Below are 17,521 nucleotides of genomic sequence, written 5' to 3' on the forward strand. Positions count from 1 at the left end.
AAGGACCAGGGTACATCCCTGTTCTTGATCGGCCAGAAAACTGGTCTGACCCTAATCTCGTTGAAAATCTGTGTCTTGTGAAGAGGAAGATGCAACACGCCAGAACCAACAATTCAGAAGAGCTGAAGGCCACCATCAGAGCAACATGGGCTCTATAACACCTGAGCGGTGCCTCAGACTGATGGACTCCATGTCAAAGGCCCCAACTAAATATTGAGTGCTGCACATGCTCACACATTTCATATTTATACTTTCAGTGGCCAACATTTAAAAAAATATTTTTGTTGCATTAGTTTGAATTGATATTCTAATATTCTGAGATACTGACATTGGGATTTTCATTAGTTGTTTAAATAAACATCTGAAAAATCAGTCTGTGAGTGCTGAATAGATCTAATGTACACATTTCACTTTTTGAAAGGAATTACCGAAACAAACGAACTTTGTCAGGATATTCTAATTTTATGGTCCACACCTGTAAACAATTCTAGAGTTGCACCTCTTTAAGGATCCCAACAAACATCCAGCAGAAGTCCAATCCTTGTAACTCTTTAGGACGGGTTACTGGTAGAACTGACCTATGAGACTGTCGGGGCGTGGTAGAGCACTCCTCTGGTACAAGCCGTACGGATCAGCACCGTACGCCGATGACTGGCTCTGCCGGGGCAGCGTGGAACCATAGTGCTGCGGCACCGCCGTTAACCCCACGTGCAGTGGCGACCCTGTCAGTGCCCTACCCTCAATCAAAGATAGGGTTGAGCCAAGGCGTCCGCCAACCCCTCCACCTCCCAGAACCTGAGTGGCATCGGTCGGGGAAGTTGGCGACAGGCAGGACGGCGGCATGGTGGTGCCCGGAAAAATGGCAGCCAACGGTTTGGGCTCAGACAGGATGGGTGAGTCGTACGTGCTGCCTTGAGATGTTCGCATGGAGATGCGAGAGGGGGAGACCGTTCCAGTGGTGCCGCAGCCGGGGGACTGGCTCCTGGAGGGGAGGGAGGCCATCCTCCGTAACATTCGACTGGACGCCTGGAAGGATATGTTAAAAAGAAAATCAATGCTCAACTCTTCCAAACACAGATGAATGAGACGTTTAATTCACCCGATAAACAACAGGTCAGGCATGAAAACGGTGGTCAATCTTCCACATTTATAGAAGCAAAATCATCTAAACCAAATCTCAAATGCTCCTTGATTACAAACTCTGACAACAAGAAATCTGCCTCATTATGTCGTCACACTCATGAACGGTCAAAGGAAAAATTATGATGTGGGAAACGCCGGGAGAACACTTATCTGTCACTCTGCTTCTGATGTCATGTTAAATACATATAATTACAAGCCCCAGTGGAAGGAGCCTGGATGATTGGACGGTAGGAAGCAGCTTGATTTGTGGATATTATTTGATGCTCATGACAGCAATTATTGAGCTTCTAGTAGCTGCTGTTGCGACAGGCAGGGCTGTTTCTAGCTATTTTGGTGCCCTAAGCACAAAGGCTTCGTGGTGCCCCCCCCCCCCCCCCACACACACACACACACACATACAGAAAAAACAACACAATAACACAGTATGTGCAAGCGCTTCACCTTAAATTTTCTTTAATTCTCTTGTATGCACAAACTGCTTATTATTTTCCAAAAAGTAGGATTGATATTTAGTGTGTGTGTGTGTGTGTGGGGGGGGGGGGGGGGGGTCATTTTGCCTTGGCCCCCAAAATGTCTTGATACGGCCCTGGGTGTGTGACTGAGTTTTGAAGGTGATCTGAATTGTATCAAATGTATAAATATTACATGTGTGTAACTTATTGTTTTATACAGGTAAAAACGTGTAGTGGAGATAAATCTACCTATATTTTACTTTTCAACACTGTTTTGTTTTCTTGTTTTTATTTAACTATATTTTCCTGTCCTGTCTGTCTCTCATCTTCCTGCATCTCCTCTAAACTCTCCAGAAAACCTGCTGCCTCGATTCTTACTTTTTCACCTCATCAGTTACTTTTGAGCAGATCAAAGGGATCTCCTGACCGCAAAGCGGAGAGCGCGATTCAATGCTGCGTCAGTGAGGTGAAATCACCACAGCACAGGTGATGAGCTCTGCAGTAGCAGAGCGCCAGGCACAAATAAGACAGAAAGTAGAGAACATGTGCAGACATGAACGATCGTGTGTTCATTATAGTTTTTTGGCTGCGCCACTTTGAGAATGGACCGTGCGCTGGAAGCAGCAGCCTGAATCGCTGCGCAACAACGATCAGCGCTGTGCTGCTCTCTGTGTTCTCTGCTCAAAAGAGTCCATAAATGATGTAATATAGGTAGAAAACTTTCTTCCGGGTCCCCTGGATGTGTAGGATATACAGCTCCCCCATCCCTGCTCCTGGATGAAAAGCCGGACATTTTCATCACTACAAGAACCCCCAGTCCGGACGCCCCGTACAGAGAGTGAAAAGTCGACACGGTCCATCTCCTTTCCTTTTTGTATTGTTTTCTCTCTGTAAACATGCTGTTAACTTGCTTTGCACATCTTCTAATTGAAATCTGTCTTTATCGTATATATATTATATTTCATAAGCTTGCGTTTGGTGCCCCTTCCCCGGCGTGGTGCCCTACGCGCTGTGCGTGGTGTGCGTGTGCGGAGCGCCGGCGCTGGCGACAGGTATGACAAGAAACTCATTTCTCAGGTAGCAACCAGAAATTTTAAACAATCACTTATGGAAATTTTACTCTTACAAGCTGCAATAAAGTAGCTGCAGCATGGATGCTGATCTTTTTGTCCAATTGTCATGTTGTAAATGTTTAAATGAAGGTTTTTCTCATCACAGCTTTTAATTCAAACCATTGGCTCCAAATTATTTGGAACCATTTTTTAACAACGCACAAGATGCCTTGATATTTTCTTTGTCAATTGCATTTTACAGTCATGAATAATCATTAAAACCAGCTTTAACACTGATGCAAACAAGGAAGTCCAAACTATACCAGTAGCCTGTACAAGTACATCAAACTGATAATGCCATTGACGACTAAAGTCGTCATTTGCATTTTTTTTACTGTGTGGGTGTCGGAACGAGCACCCACACCGTGAAAACAAACATCTCAGCTCTAAAGCCGATCTTCATCCGCATACATCACGTGATCAGGAAGCAGAAAATCCATGTGTTAGGAGATCGTTTTGGGCCGCTGCTGTAAAAGAAGCGAGGCGCAAACCGGTACAGCTTCTGCCGATCACAATTCAACAACGGATTATGAAAGAACGAATAAAGCTTCGAAACTTCCTGATGTAAGAGGTGAATTTCCTCTTTGTTTTGTTAGTTTTGGTGTTGACATCATCCTAGCGTGCAACGTTCTGTGACTCTTAAAAAAAACTGTAAAAACGCTGAAAAATGCTGGTCGCGAAGGGCTTTTCTGATCAGAAATAGCTGGCAGTGAATGAGTTAATAACAGCAGTAAATATTCTGGTTTTTCTGATGAGTATCTACTGAAATATCGTCATGCAATCCTCCGTGATTTAGACAAAGTTCAAAAGTTTCCGAAACAATAAATATTAGCTATAATGCTAATGCTAGTTAACGGCTAGCATACAATAGCAACTTAGTTAAGGACCTTTTCAGTCATTTTGACAAATGTTATGTTTCACAACTGAACCAAAGACAATATTTAGTAAACAAATGCTAAAATAAGGTTACTAGTTACAGGTACAATGTTCACAGTAGTTAGCCGCTAGTGGCTAAAATATCAAATTCCTAACAAATAAGTTACATTTCTATCTGATTTTAAACCTTTTTTCAACATTTAAAGAAGATAAATTAAGTGTACATAGATTGTCAAAAAGGCAAAAACATTAAATAATCTGATTAATATCAAGTTAGCTAAAATAGTTGTCCTGATTGACAGCATGTATTAGCCGATGTAAAAAAAAATTCTAGAAAATGGACTAAGGCCCTGTCCACACGTAGCCGGGGATCTGCCAAAACATAGATATTTTTCTACTTTTGGCCTGTCATCCACACGAAAATGAATCTTTTTAAAAACTCCGGCCAAAGTGAAGATCTGCGTTTTCTCCGTTTTGGGTGTCTGCGTGTGGACAGACAAAACCGGAGTTTTAAGGTCCGCAACGTCACTTTCCGCGACTAAAAAATGCTGACATCACGTGTGCGACCTGTGTTTACACTAGCCGACAGCATGGATGCCCTCAGAGCTGCGCTCGCTTTATCAATTGTCCAAGCGCTGTTTGCTTGTTTGTTTTTGCAAGCGGAATTACTGCTCCTTGCAGAAGACCACAGACGAAGGACGAGGTTAAGAACGGGGGAAGTACTGCCGCCTACAGGTCTGGCATGTCCTTAACAACGTATTTATCCGGGTACGTGTGGGCAGAGTTTTCGTCTCTTAATATGGAAGCCTATTCCTGCCAGTCTGAAAAAAATTTTTTTTTATTTATCTCATAAATATGACATAGCTATGTCATATTTATGAGATTTATTTATTTATTACCAGAGTGGCGGGAATTGGCTTCCATACTTTTACATTTTTCAGTGATTGACACATTTTAATTTTTGAAACCTAAAATAATAAATATTATTACAGGTGAAATCCTTAAACAATGTTAACACAACTTGTAGTGGACGTTTTTATTTTCTGAGTGGATCATTTCAACCATTGCTCCGCATAACCGTCATTCATTCTGGTGAAGCTTTCACGCAAGGCCATTGACCTACGTGCTCATTCCTGGGTTAGTTTTCACTTCGTTCGCATTCTGTTTCCTGCACCTTCATCTATTCATTTTACCTTGCCGTTCTCACAGTTTTTTTTTAATGGCTGAGAGTCTATTGAGAAAAAGTGTCTTCGAAGTCTACTATGAGAAGAGAAAGGCCTCTGAAGTGAAAAATAAGACCGGAGTTTAGGAGACTCTTTTCAACGATGGCGTGCGCTGAGAGTGAAGGTTGAGCTTCTCACAGACGCCTCTGTCGCCAGTTTCCGCTTGACAAGTACGTAAGTTTGGCCTGAAATTCATTTTAGATTGCTGCTAGAAGTTATCTACGACTACATTCTAACTTTCCAGGGAGGAATTGCTAGATTCTGTTTGGAGGAAGAGAGGAGACACACAATTTGGGAATTATGTAGCCTGGCCTACCAGACTCGTCCTTTGTTTACTCCTGTACAGAGAAAGAGTCTGGTGACTCACGGGCTGAGAGGCACATGAGGGGCGGGACTAGGCAGCTCAAAAATAAGCAATCAGAAAAAAGACAGAAATGCTGACTGTACTTCAGCAGTAGTTAAAAATAGAGTCTGGCGACATCGCAAACATCTTTTTTTTTAGAAGAAAGGCTTTTAAACACATTCAAGTCATTTAGAACAGAGGAAAGAGCTGCAGCGAACTCCGCCGCTGTCTTTGTTGTTTATGACAAACTGAGCGTCGCTGGGTGAGACGTCCGTGACGTTGTAGAAGCTGCGGTCAAAAATGGAGTCTGGCAACGGTGCAAACATCTTTCTTTAGACGAAAGGCTTTTAGCACTTCTACTTGTTGTGGTTTTAACCCTCCCACTGTCCTAATGGGTATGACCCCGCAAGGAAAGTTGACCAATGAGTAGGGTTGATGGTTTATCCCTTGGGTCCATGTGGCAGGGGTGAGGAGTGAGCACCGCCTCACCCCTGCCACGTGGACCTCAAGGGATAAGCCATCACCCTGGGGGTGCGCGAGGTGAAAAGTGTAATGGCTGCGGAGCTCAGAGAAGTCTGTTATATGTCACCATTAGCGTAGCCAGAAACTCATTTGTGGGTGGGCCTAAGAAAAAGTGAGTGGGCCCAATAAATGTAATTGAAAACAAGTATAGTGTGTGTGTGTGTGTGTGTGTGTGTGTGTGTGTGTGTGTGTGTGTGTGTGTGTGTGTGTGTGTGTGTGTGTGTGTGTGTGTGTGTGTGTCCTACGCATGTGTCCTAGCTTCATAATAATAATGCACCGAGCTTTAGCGCTCTGGCCTGCACACGCTGTTAATAGCAAGATATGTTCCGTATTTGATCATTTTTAACAGTGTTGGAGAAATCTGAAGGTGGTGAGTCATTCTGGCAGATTGTAATTAACATCTGTCTCATGCAGGTGTTCTGACGTTGTAAACCTCACACACAGAACATTGTGGATGTAACAAAATAAATCAAGAAATGATTCTCATTCAGGCTATTAACAGCGCGCTGAAGATCTGAAGTTCAGAGTGCGTCTGTCAGAGGTCAGACGCGTTCCAGCGGAACCCCGGCTCACGGGTGCACATGTGAGCACATCTGGGCTGGGCAGAAGTAACTTTACAACATTGGTTTAAATAGCGCCAATAACGAGACGCGGTGACTGGAGCGGCTCATGGAGCTGTGCCGCACACACACACACACACACACACGCACACACACACAGATTCAATAAGCGCACGCTACGCAAACTCTGGCGCCACGCCGTCAGACTGAAGGCAGAAATGAGCGCTGCCTCCTCCGTGATTAAAAAAAATTTTTAAGAGGTTTTACGACAACATTTTTCATTCAAGGTCAAATTAAGATATTAGCTTCTATTTTGGGATGATGTATGAAATTCGAGTCCGCTCCAGCCAGCAGTGTTGGGAGTAACGCCGTACAAAAGTAATTAATTACTGTAATGCATTGCTTTTTGCTGTAATGTGATAATGTAAGGCATTACAGGGAAAGAAAATGGTAATATTTACTCGGTACAATTGTCAGTAACGCAGTAATTACAATGCATTTTTAAACCCAGAATCAAGATGTGTTCCTTAAAAATTCAAATTGCGGGAAACCCGAAAAAAGTTCCAGTATCTGCATATATTACGTCATTTATGGACTCAGCTTTGCAGGCAGAGAGGACGCAGCGGTACCGGCTCAAATACTCCAGTTGCGTCCTCCACGCGGCCGCTGCAACATTCACAAAATCGCTCCACTAAAACAAAATAATTAACTTGCGATCGTTCATATCAGCGCATGTTCTCTGGTATTCTGTACTTTTCTGACGTGCTTTGCCTCATCTGAGTTAATCTGGGCCCCGGTGATTTCAACTCATTACTGATGGAGCGCCGCGCACGTGAAGATCCCGTTGGCTGATGGTTAGAAAGTAGGAAGTCTAGGAAACAGTTTTTTCTGGAAGACGGAGAAAACATGCAGCATGCAGGAAGATTAGAGAGAGAAAGGGCAGGAAATTATTCAAATAAAATCAAGAAAACAAAACAAAGTGCTTGAAAAGAAAAAATGTAGGTAGATTTATCCCCAATACACATTTTTACCAGTGAAAAGCAATAATATGTAAGCATTTAATATTTATACATGTGATAGAATCAGATCACCCCAGAAGTCAGTCCCACATCCAGGGCCGTATCAAGGCATTTGGGGACCAAGGCTAAATAGACTTGGAGCCCCCACCACCTCACTCGCCGCTCAGTTAATCTAAGATGGCAGCGTGCTGAGAGTAAAGATTGTTGTTTCATTTATTACATAAACAATCCTTCTAAAGAACTGTTTTTAACAGCAATCATAGCTCAGACACCACATCACCTTCCACCGGATGTGTCATGAGTTCACCAGGCATCAGATTACCAAACTCATACTGAAGTTGTTTTGTTGAAAGTAACTTAGAGTAATGCAAAAGTAGTGTAATGCCTTACATTTTAAAATCAGTAATATTATAATGTAATAAATGACTTTAAAATGAGGGTAACAAGTAATAAATAATGCATTACAGTTTTGAAGTAACTTGCCCAACACTAGTTACCTAAAATGTTAAACCTAAAGTTCAAGCCACAAAAACTCTACAGATTTTTAACATTTAAATATCTATTTGAATTTAGGCTGTGTTAGAGATGGGTGCGTTGAGTAAATGCTGTGGCTCATTTTTCATACTTTTCTCGTAGGGATGCACCAATACCACTTTTTTCCAAACCTATACGATACCAATACTTGGATCAGAGTACTCGCTGATACCGATACTTCTGTCACACAAAAGAATGCAATGAATTGGAAACAGATTTTATTTTCTTCTCTGCTTCCAACAGGAAAAGACTGTGAGTTAGATAAAAATATATATATATATATTAATAGAAATGATCACAAAACTTCAGTATTAGGTTAACAGAAATGACAAGTTACTGTGAAGCCACTTTCAGGCAACTGCATTGGTATTGGTTCCTGGTATCGGTTAACTTTTACCTACTTTCACCGATACTGGTATCGGTATCGGTGCATCCCTACTTTCTAGTGTCATGCAAACAGAACCCCAATAGAACCAGTAGGGATGTCCCTATTGGTTTTTTTTTTGCCCTCGAGTCCGAGTCATTTGATTTTGAGAATCTGCCGATACCGAGTCCCGATCCGATACTTTCGATACATTAAAAAAAAGAAAAAAAAGGAAGAAACAGTTCCAGAATGTTCCTTATTTTTTATTTAATTACCATTTCATTTTAATTTTTAACAACAGATCACTTCTGTGAGGTAGCTTGAACAATCAAGTAATAAATAACATAAATTCTTCCCTTTTGGACTTTATTGCAAATATAAAAAGTCTAATATAAAAACAGATAGCACTTCAACTTAAAATACCTGGCAGGGGCCTATTTTGCCTGGGCCCCCAAAATGCTTAGATACGCCCCTGGGAATGGGACGGAGTTTTGAAGATGATCCAAATGCAAGATCCAAGATGATACAGGTACAAATGTGTAGTGGGATAAATCTACCTACATTTTATTTATTTAAGAACTTTGTTTTGTTTTCTTGGTTTTTATTTTCCTATCTTCCTGTCCCGTCTGTCTCTGATCTTCCTGCATCTCCCAGTCCTAACTCCTGCCTGCTTCCGTCTTTTTCACCTCACAAGTAACTTAAGGGCATCAGGAGAGCCTGATAACCTTTAAGGAGAACCAAGTTGCTCTCCTGTAATTTGAACCCAGTATACTGTACGAGTCCGGATCGGGGCTTGGATCGGGAAGTAAAGCCCGAGTCCCGATCAGTCTGAAACCACGTGATCGGGGCAGATTTCCGATCATGTGATCGGATCGGGACATCCTTAGGAACCAGTAGCTGAGCTAGTGGGCCACTGGTGTAAATGATTAAGTTATCAACTAGGTCAAATGATCCTCTTCTGGTCCTTTGGCTTGTCGTCTTCATTACAGATAAATAACTCCCGCTCACTTAAACAGCCTGAACTTATAACTCATTCTTCCAGATCCACCCCGACAGATCGAAGGGGTTGTTTCCTGTTGTGAAATCTTATTTTAAATTAAAACTTTTAAAAACTCACAGTAAACAAACGAACAAACAAGCAAACAAAAAACAGATGAAATGATCTCAGTGGCGATCAGGCCTACCTGCCCAGAGGCTTGACCTTCTGCTCTTGGGCTTCTGGAAATGGAGGCGCGGGGCTCCGAACGCACCACATTCTGGTTGCTGTAGTAACTAACGCTGCTGTCTTGGTAGCCGCTGTCTGAATACGAGGTCATGTGGGCTGAGTGACCTCCTGAGCCTAAAAAACAGAAAGAAAAGAGATCTTAGCTGGTTTGTTGTGAGATCAAAAGGCATTATTCGTCACAGCAGTTTTCAAAAATTGCATTTTATCTCCTCAGGATTTTGACTCGTTAAACAGCATTATGTGTATAAACACACACACACACATATATATATGTGTGTGTGTGTTGAGCTTTTGCGCTGCTCTTGGAACAATCTGCTGGCCTACTTTCTGCTGTAGGATGAGGAGGAGGAAGAGGAGGAGGATGCATGTGGGGGATATTTTTATACTCTGAGACCACTCCAACTGTATGGAATACAAATAAGCCAACGGCAAAGTTGCTTTAATATTTCAAACTGCTGCTCAGAAGGTGGATGTTGACTCATGCTGGAATTAACTTCACTAAGTTGGAGGTTAATTGCTCTGCAGAGTCCTTTTATTTATATTTTTATTTTTTGAAGAGGCAGAAATTAATTTTTCTGTGTATAAAAAAAGGATGCACCAGCTGCTGCATGACTTCGCTCCATCAGCTGCCCATCTTCTGTGGTTTAACACCTGCTGCCAGGAGGCTTGATGCAACCCAAATGTCAAACGCTCCAGTGAGGAAGCCTAATGTCCACCAGCGTCAGGCTGGAGCTGTATTACGGCGGTCCAGGTGTGGAGATATGTGGAACTTTTCCACCTAAAAATAAAGCCTCAAGCAGCTGGGAGAAGACAAGCGTCATGTTCTGGGTCTATATAGGTGATGTGAATAAACCCTTACTGCATGTCTAACTGGAGAAATGCACATCGCCTCTCTATAGAGTCCTGATTAAAAGAAGGTGTGTAGAGCATAAATATACTTTTGAAACACATTCTATTGCTGCTTATTAACACCTTTAAAATTCTAGAAAAACTAAACCTGCGTATGAACAGCTGAAGTCTGTACGAATATCCTAAAAGTAGTCTCTTTTTTCCAAAGTCCCCTCGTTAGCTGCCTTTCTGCCTTTGTTTAAGGTTCACTTATGTCAGCTCATCTAATTTTGTTTTGGATCATTTCAGGTGTTTAATGACTCTTAAAGCTGCAATAGCAAATCTGTAAAACAAGCTAGTTTTTAAGCACAAACACGGTCACAGAACCCTCATTCCTCCGGGTTATCAGGGCTATCAGCCCTCGGCCACGTCCGCCTGATACTAGAACCTGCATTGCCAGAAGAAAAGAGAATGCACTAAACACCAGTCGCTGTTTTCTAGGTCCAAACTTCTTTAGTTGTCCGCAACTTCAAATGGTGTTTTACCTTTTTGGGGCTCTGTCCCAAAGTTGAAGTGGTAGCAGCCGGCTGTTTCTCCTTCTCTGATATTACTGAGCGGAGAACCTCTCACACCACTGGCGTTCTGTTGCTAAATACGTGAGTGCATTATGAGTGGAGGACCCAGGGAAGTGTGGAAGTGAGGTGGTCTGGAGAGACCGACAAACTGGATGATTTAAAGCTATACTTCAGTAGAACCTTGTTATAAGGCATGAAAGAAGTGTTAAGCTAGCTTGTTTATCAGATTTACCATTGTAGCCTCAAACAGGGTGAAGCTTAAGCACAACCAACAACTGTCCAGCCAAACAAACAGTTGCAACCAAAAAACAAGGTCACTAATATTTAGTTGGACCGCCTTTAGCTTTGATTACAGCACCCATTTGCTGTTGCATGGTTTCGATAAACTTCTACAAAGTCGCCAGATATATTTTCCATCCAGTGTTGCATTAACGTGTCACCAAGAGCTTGCACTGATGATGGTCGAGTCTGACCGCTGCACAAAGCTTTCTCCATCCCAAAGGTTCTCAGTGGGGTTACGGTCTGGACTCTGTGGTGGCCAATCCTTGTGTGAAAATGTTGTCTCGTGCTCCCTGAACCACTCTTTCACTATTTGAGCCCGATGAATCCTGTCACCTTGGAATATGCCCCTACATCCACTACAACCACTACACTCCTTTGTGTACACCCTTGCTTGGGGTTCTGCTGAGGGAGCACCACAGTTTGGACAAATCACAGTTAAACAAAGAAGACAAAAGCCCCTAATCTGCTTAAAGATAACAGACCCTCACTGTCATGCAGGGAAACGCGGTCCACTTCGGGCAGGTAGAGTCCTTCCTCCGCCTCCAGGTGGCGACTGGGACATCCAGGCATGTCATTGGCTCCACCCTGAGACTCTCCACCTGTCATAAAGCATCCAACTCCCCGTTAGTGTCACGATAATTTCTGCGTTTTCCCAACACAAACAAAATGAGGCATGTACAGTACAATCAATAAAACCGTTTTTGCAGAGTTGGACCCTTTTATCCCAAATGATACTTTAGGTTTAGTGAAAAATGAGCCTGATATGTGAACGGAGGGATCTTTGACAGAATAGTAAATGGGTCTGATTCAAAGCCCTTCCACAGCAGTGGAAACGTTGCTTTGTTTTGCTTGACCAGCTTGTAGATGACCTCTTGACCTTTTTGGCGCCAACAGGTTCTGCGTGCCAGCAATTTCCAGTCTTCTGGAGGCTGTGAAGGTGTTCTCATCTGGAAAAACAATCCTGCCTTAGCGCTGAATTAATACAGATCTGATCTGATCTAAAGTTCGGGGGGTTTAAAACATGCCAGAGGCATCCAAAGCCTCAGTGAGCATTCACCAAACTCAAACCATTCTTGTGTGTGTATGATGAAAACAGGAGGGCTTACCTGCAGATCTCCATGCGTAGGACTTCTCAGACGAGCTTTGATGTCCAAGAGGAAGTTGAAAAGAGCCGGAGAACAGAGAAGGAGTTAAATCAGGAAGGACAATGATGAAAACAAAGGCTTCTGGGAAAACTTATCTGAACATGTATTTAATTTTAAATGACATGTATTTTATTTTCAAATGATTACCATCAAAATTAGAGTTGTATTTTAGTTTATTGGTATTGTGATGTATCCTGATAACAAAATTCATCCAAAATATCATAACTCCATTTTCTCGATATTACAAAATCTCATAAAATATTTAGAAGAGAGTAAAATCTGCAAAAGCTTTGAAGGATAGTTTCTTGATCGGCCTCTGTTTGGAGAAACTGAGTTTACGCCCTTTAGACAGATAAGCTAACAGCTAGCCATGCTAACTTTAAACATTTAAGTTGTTCACAAGTTAATTAAAGAGGACCTGTTATGCCAATTGGACTTTTTGCATTTTTGTGCATGTGGGCCTTTAATGCTTCTACAAACACTCCAATAGAGCTCTGGGCATCACGTGACTCTCAGAGCGTAGGCGCCATGCTGGCAGGCATCAGTGTAAACAAAATGAACGGGACCGGCATGAATTTTACTCCGCTGGAGTTTACTTCACATTTTAAAACTGAAGATATGGTTTTATGTACTCAGAAATTAAACAGACTAAACATCTCCGACCCTTGCCTGGGATTAGGGTTGTCACGGTAACCGGTGTAGCGGTAAACCCCGGTAAAAAAGTTGACAATAATAATAACCGTCTTGTTTTAAAAAAATATATATTATCTTGGTGGATTACCGTGGCTGCGGTGTAGGTGCGGTGACCCTTACCAGCCACCGTATCATCTGCTGAAGTTGCCGGCGACACATGCGCACTTTATTGTTTACGACCAAAACTTTCTTGAAGCTAAAGCTGAAATAATGGCTAAAGGAGGAGACGGCAGCGCTCAGGACATTTATTATCCCTCAAAGAAGACCAAGTCAGAAATATGGGCATTTTTTGGATATTTGAAGAATGCCGAGGCACAGTTGATAGAAGACGGCTATTCTGTTTGCAGCACGTGCAGAAAAAGTGTCTGTGAAAGGCAGCAGCGCTTCAAATCTCATGACACATCACGTGATGTTTAGTTGTTGCTATGAGCAACAAGACAGAAAAAGTCACGCCACAATAAATTTAGAATGCCCAGTAAGAATCGTAACAAAAGCATTTGAAATAAATACCATATACAGTTGAGGGAATGTTGGTTAAAGTGCCTGAGAGGAAGTGGTCGCTGCATGAGTGAAAGCCTTTGCTCCTGGGATGCCACCGTTTCATTTAAGCCTGGTCACTAGCGTGTTTTATTGCAATGATTCAACTTTTCCGGCATTCCGGATCTTGGGGAATTTGGCTCTTCCTTATCTCGTCCAATATCTGTTATGGCATCCTGGGGCACAACAGTTATCTACCATATTTCCCATTTCTAGTTTGGGTTTTCTGCAAATAACACTAGCCTAACTGTGAGCAACTGCCTGCCAAGATGGCGCCATCCAATTTGATCTGTTGCATGCCGGGACAAGTGACGTCAACTACCGGAGCTCTATAGTTTAAAAAACTGTGCATTTGTTTACTGTCCATGTTTGGCTTAGAAATTATAGGCCTAAAACGAGCTGTTTTAAAAAGTCCCTGCTTCTGACATCACAAGTAGAAGTGTGTAATCCCCCATTTCTGCCATGATAAACACCCAAGCTCAGTCTAATAAAGCTATTAAACAAAGAAGTAGAAGCTATAAGGGGAGGGATGGGCGTGGCCATCAACAGCTTGTTTTCTTAAAGTGGCAGTGCCCGGAAATGGCTCATTGTGGAAGGCACTGAAAATGTCAAGTAGAAAACCACTGAAATTGCTTCATCTGAGGGGGATTTAGCGCAAAGAACTTAATGAACATGTTTTGTATAAACAACAGGACTACAACTTTGAAAAAAATCATAATATGTTTCCTTTCACCTCAGTTAATTTAAAAGTAAATAACACCATTATCAGCAAACTGCCAAACGTCTGGTGACAGCGTTCACTGCAGTGTTCAAATCAAAAAGAAATTTCATTATTTTAACATTACTGGTTTCTAAATTCAAATTCACATGAAAGACTGTAGAAATTTGGGAGATTTGATGTGTTTAAAGATGGCAGAACCAACTACAAGCTCTCAGACTAGCAATTAGCCCATCAGTCCAGAGAGATGTAAAGCTGTTATTTAAACTGGAGTTATTATAGAAGTTACTGGATCTTTAGAATGGTGGTTTATGTGTAATTACTCCATAGGTCCCAGATAAAAGCATCAAGGACTTAATTCTACCTGCTACTGTCTCCAGGCGGTGAATCCGCTCCCAGCATACACTTCTCCAGCTGACTCGCTACAATCTGCCGCTCCTCTTCCAACTCTCGAGTCAACCTCTCAAACTGGAGCTCCTGCAGAGAGACATGAAGAGCAACGTTCACGACCCAACACCAAACCATGGCGCGGCACTTAAAAACTTTTCTTTCAGCACCTGTTGGCCGCCAGTTCGAATTAAACATAGAGACCTGTTTCGTACTCTAGTTGGCCTGACCAATTTCTCACCTGGTGTGAGCTCGCTGAGTGACCTGCTCTGCATTTTAAACGCCTAAGCTGTGTCCAGAACCAACATCAGTGCCTCTTTGATGGAAACAGTCAAAACACACATGACGGATCCCTTATGGGGTATTTATTAGAAATACAAAACTTTATTAATGAACTATAAACGTCTATTAATATTTGCAAACAAATCCTGTAGATTTTAATAACCAGTTCATCTACATTTCACTCATCAACACTCATTGTTATCTGTTTTGTTGTTTGGGGAATTTGACGTGTCATAAATTGTGGTTTGCAGCTAAAAGTGTTGCACTGTTTTCCACGTACACTCGACGCGCTGATAGATGGCGGAAGGTCTTGAAATGCTTCTTGAAACAACCACTGCAGCTGTAGTTTCATGCATGCAAGCTTCAGCCTTGGGTGAGCTACACCTTTTCTTATCAAAACACACACCACCCCAACTAGTAGAATTAGCATTATAGAAAATCATGATACCATTTAGCCATCAATCACTTTACCATTCAGGGCTTAAAGGCTTCCTAGTAGAACGCTATGCTAATGAATCGTTTTAGGGCTTAAACTTTGTTAGACCTTTAACATAGTTTGGTTAAAAACTTGACCTGTTTCATATTTGACACCACTCTGCCGCCCTCTGCTGACCAAAAACTGCACTTAAGTGAATTTAGTGGCGCGGGTAGGTGTTCTAGGGGAGCTCGTTACCTGCTTTACGGAAGTAAAAGTAAGATAGTAATGTCTTTGGAGGTGAAGCAAAAAGTAGGGATGTCCCGATCAGGTTTTTTTTTGCCCTTGTGTCCGAGTCATTTGATTTTGAGAATCTGCCGATATCGAGTCCCGATCCGATACATTCGATGCATAAAAAAAGAAAAAAAAAAGAAGAAACAGTTCCAGAATGTTCCTTATTTTTTATTTAATTACCTTTTTATCTAATTTTAACAACGGATCACTTCTGTGAGGTAGCTTGAACAATCAAGTAATAACATAAATTCTTCACTTTTGGACTTTATTGCAAATATAAAAAGTCTAATATAAAAACAGATAGCACTTCAACTTAAAATACCTGGCAGGGGCCTATTTTGCCTCGGCCCCCAAAATGCTTAGATACGCCCCTGGGCATGGGACGGAGTTTTGAAGGTGATCTGAATCGTATCAACTATATAAATACTACATGCTGATAAATTATTGCTTAATACGGGTACAAACGTGTAGTGGGATAAATCTACCTACATTTAATTTTTTTAAGAACATTGTTTTGTTTTCTTGGTTTTTATTTTCTTATCTTCCTGTCCCGTCTGTCTCTGATCTTCCTGCATTTCCCAGTCCTCCAGAAAAACTCCTGCCTGCTTCCTTCTTTTTCACCTCACAAGTAACTTTTTCACTAGCAGATCAAATTGATCTATTGTGTGTTGATTATATAGCTTTTTGGTGACGCCACTTGGAAACTTAGAAAATGTAACTGTGGCCGTGTGCAGAACGCAGCTAGAGTTCATGAATAATCAGCAGTTTGCCTGCTGCTCTCTGCATCTCTGCTCAAAAGAATCCCCGCTACGCTGAGTGAGGGAGCTAAAGGAGGCTACATAATCATGGACTGATGGTGGCCTAGCTTTGTTGCTACTGGACATGTAAGTAATAAACTTTTTGTCCAACAGCGTGGATCTTTTTACTTCGTGGTTTATTTTAGTATCAGTTAGCGCTAGCTACAGCAGGCTGCAGCAGGGTTGTTTACGACAGTTGCAATTCAAGCGAAAGCAGGGCTGCCAACTTTTGCACATTTCAAAGAGTGAGACGGGGTCATGGGGTTAGGAACGGACAATTCGCCGACCGTTTGGGGGGGCCTACTCTGTACCGAAGAGGATTAGAGCCAATGACAAGAAAAACAAAAAAGAAAAGAAAGAGAATTCTTACTTTTTTCTCAGATTTCTGACTTTTTTTTCCTCTAAATTATGAGTTTTTGTCTCAGAATTCTGACGTTTAATCTCGGAATTCTGACAGGGAATTTTGGGGAAAAAGTCAGAATTCTGTTTCTTTTATTTTTTCCTTTTCAGTGGCCCTAATCCTCTTCCGTACCTCTGACTTTACAGAGGGAACTGACCTTTGTTTAATGCAAATGTTCTTTTTGTGAGGAAAAAATAACATCCAACTCTCCTGAACTTCTTCACATTATCATCTATCTGTCTATCTATCTATCTATCTATCTATCTATCTATCTATCTATCTATCTATCTATCTATCTATCTAGCTAGCTAGCTAGCTAGCTGTCTGTCTGTCTGTCTGTCTGTCTGTCTGTCTGTCTGTCTGTCATCTATCTATCTATTGTGTGTGAAATAGCGCCAGTTCAATTGTTACTTAAGTGTTGTTTGTGTGCATGTTGTTCAGTAGCTAATGCTATAATTAATATTGTCTGTTTTTATTTTTCATAAGCCCTACGCACTGTGCGTGATGCGTGGTTTGGGAGCGCAGGCACTGGTTTACCATGAGAGATTGGAGGTGTTGGAGGTGTGGCGTGAGAGAGTGTGAAGAGGGTCAAATGTGTGTGTCTCACGCTCAGTGCGTGCGAGTTGGCAGCTCTGGCCAAAAGGCTCTATGACTGCCTGGAGCTACAAACTCTGTGTACAGCCGCTCACAATATCCAGATAAAGCAACAGGCAAGCTATGGATCTATGTCTTAGAACGTTATATGTGAACTCCGACATTCTTTGTTTTCCTCTTGTCCAACAAGAACGTTAGCAG

The 17,521-nt window shown here is 41.9% G+C and overlaps 1 protein-coding gene across 2 annotated transcripts in view; it reads right to left on the minus strand.

The window, feature by feature from the left end:
• Positions 1–17,521, minus strand: part of LOC107377197 (plakophilin-4) — a 68,049-nt gene that overhangs the window by 24,184 nt on the left and 26,344 nt on the right. Inside the window, exons 3-7 of one of the 2 annotated variants that reach the window (XM_015946663.3) lie at positions 14,516–14,628; positions 12,165–12,199; positions 11,547–11,657; positions 9,333–9,487; positions 579–1,026 (exon numbers count right to left, since the gene is read on the minus strand). In XM_015946663.3, coding sequence (XP_015802149.3) covers positions 579–1,026; positions 9,333–9,487; positions 11,547–11,657; positions 12,165–12,199; positions 14,516–14,628 — 862 coding nt within the window. Of the gene's footprint in view, positions 1–578; positions 1,027–9,332; positions 9,488–11,540; positions 11,658–12,164; positions 12,200–14,515; positions 14,629–17,521 lie in introns of both variants that reach the window. The other variant, XM_015946662.3, reaches the window with a different exon arrangement.

Source organism: Nothobranchius furzeri, chromosome 2 (genome assembly GCF_043380555.1).
Source record: "Nothobranchius furzeri strain GRZ-AD chromosome 2, NfurGRZ-RIMD1, whole genome shotgun sequence".
Classification (NCBI taxonomy): domain Eukaryota; kingdom Metazoa; phylum Chordata; class Actinopteri; order Cyprinodontiformes; family Nothobranchiidae; genus Nothobranchius; species Nothobranchius furzeri.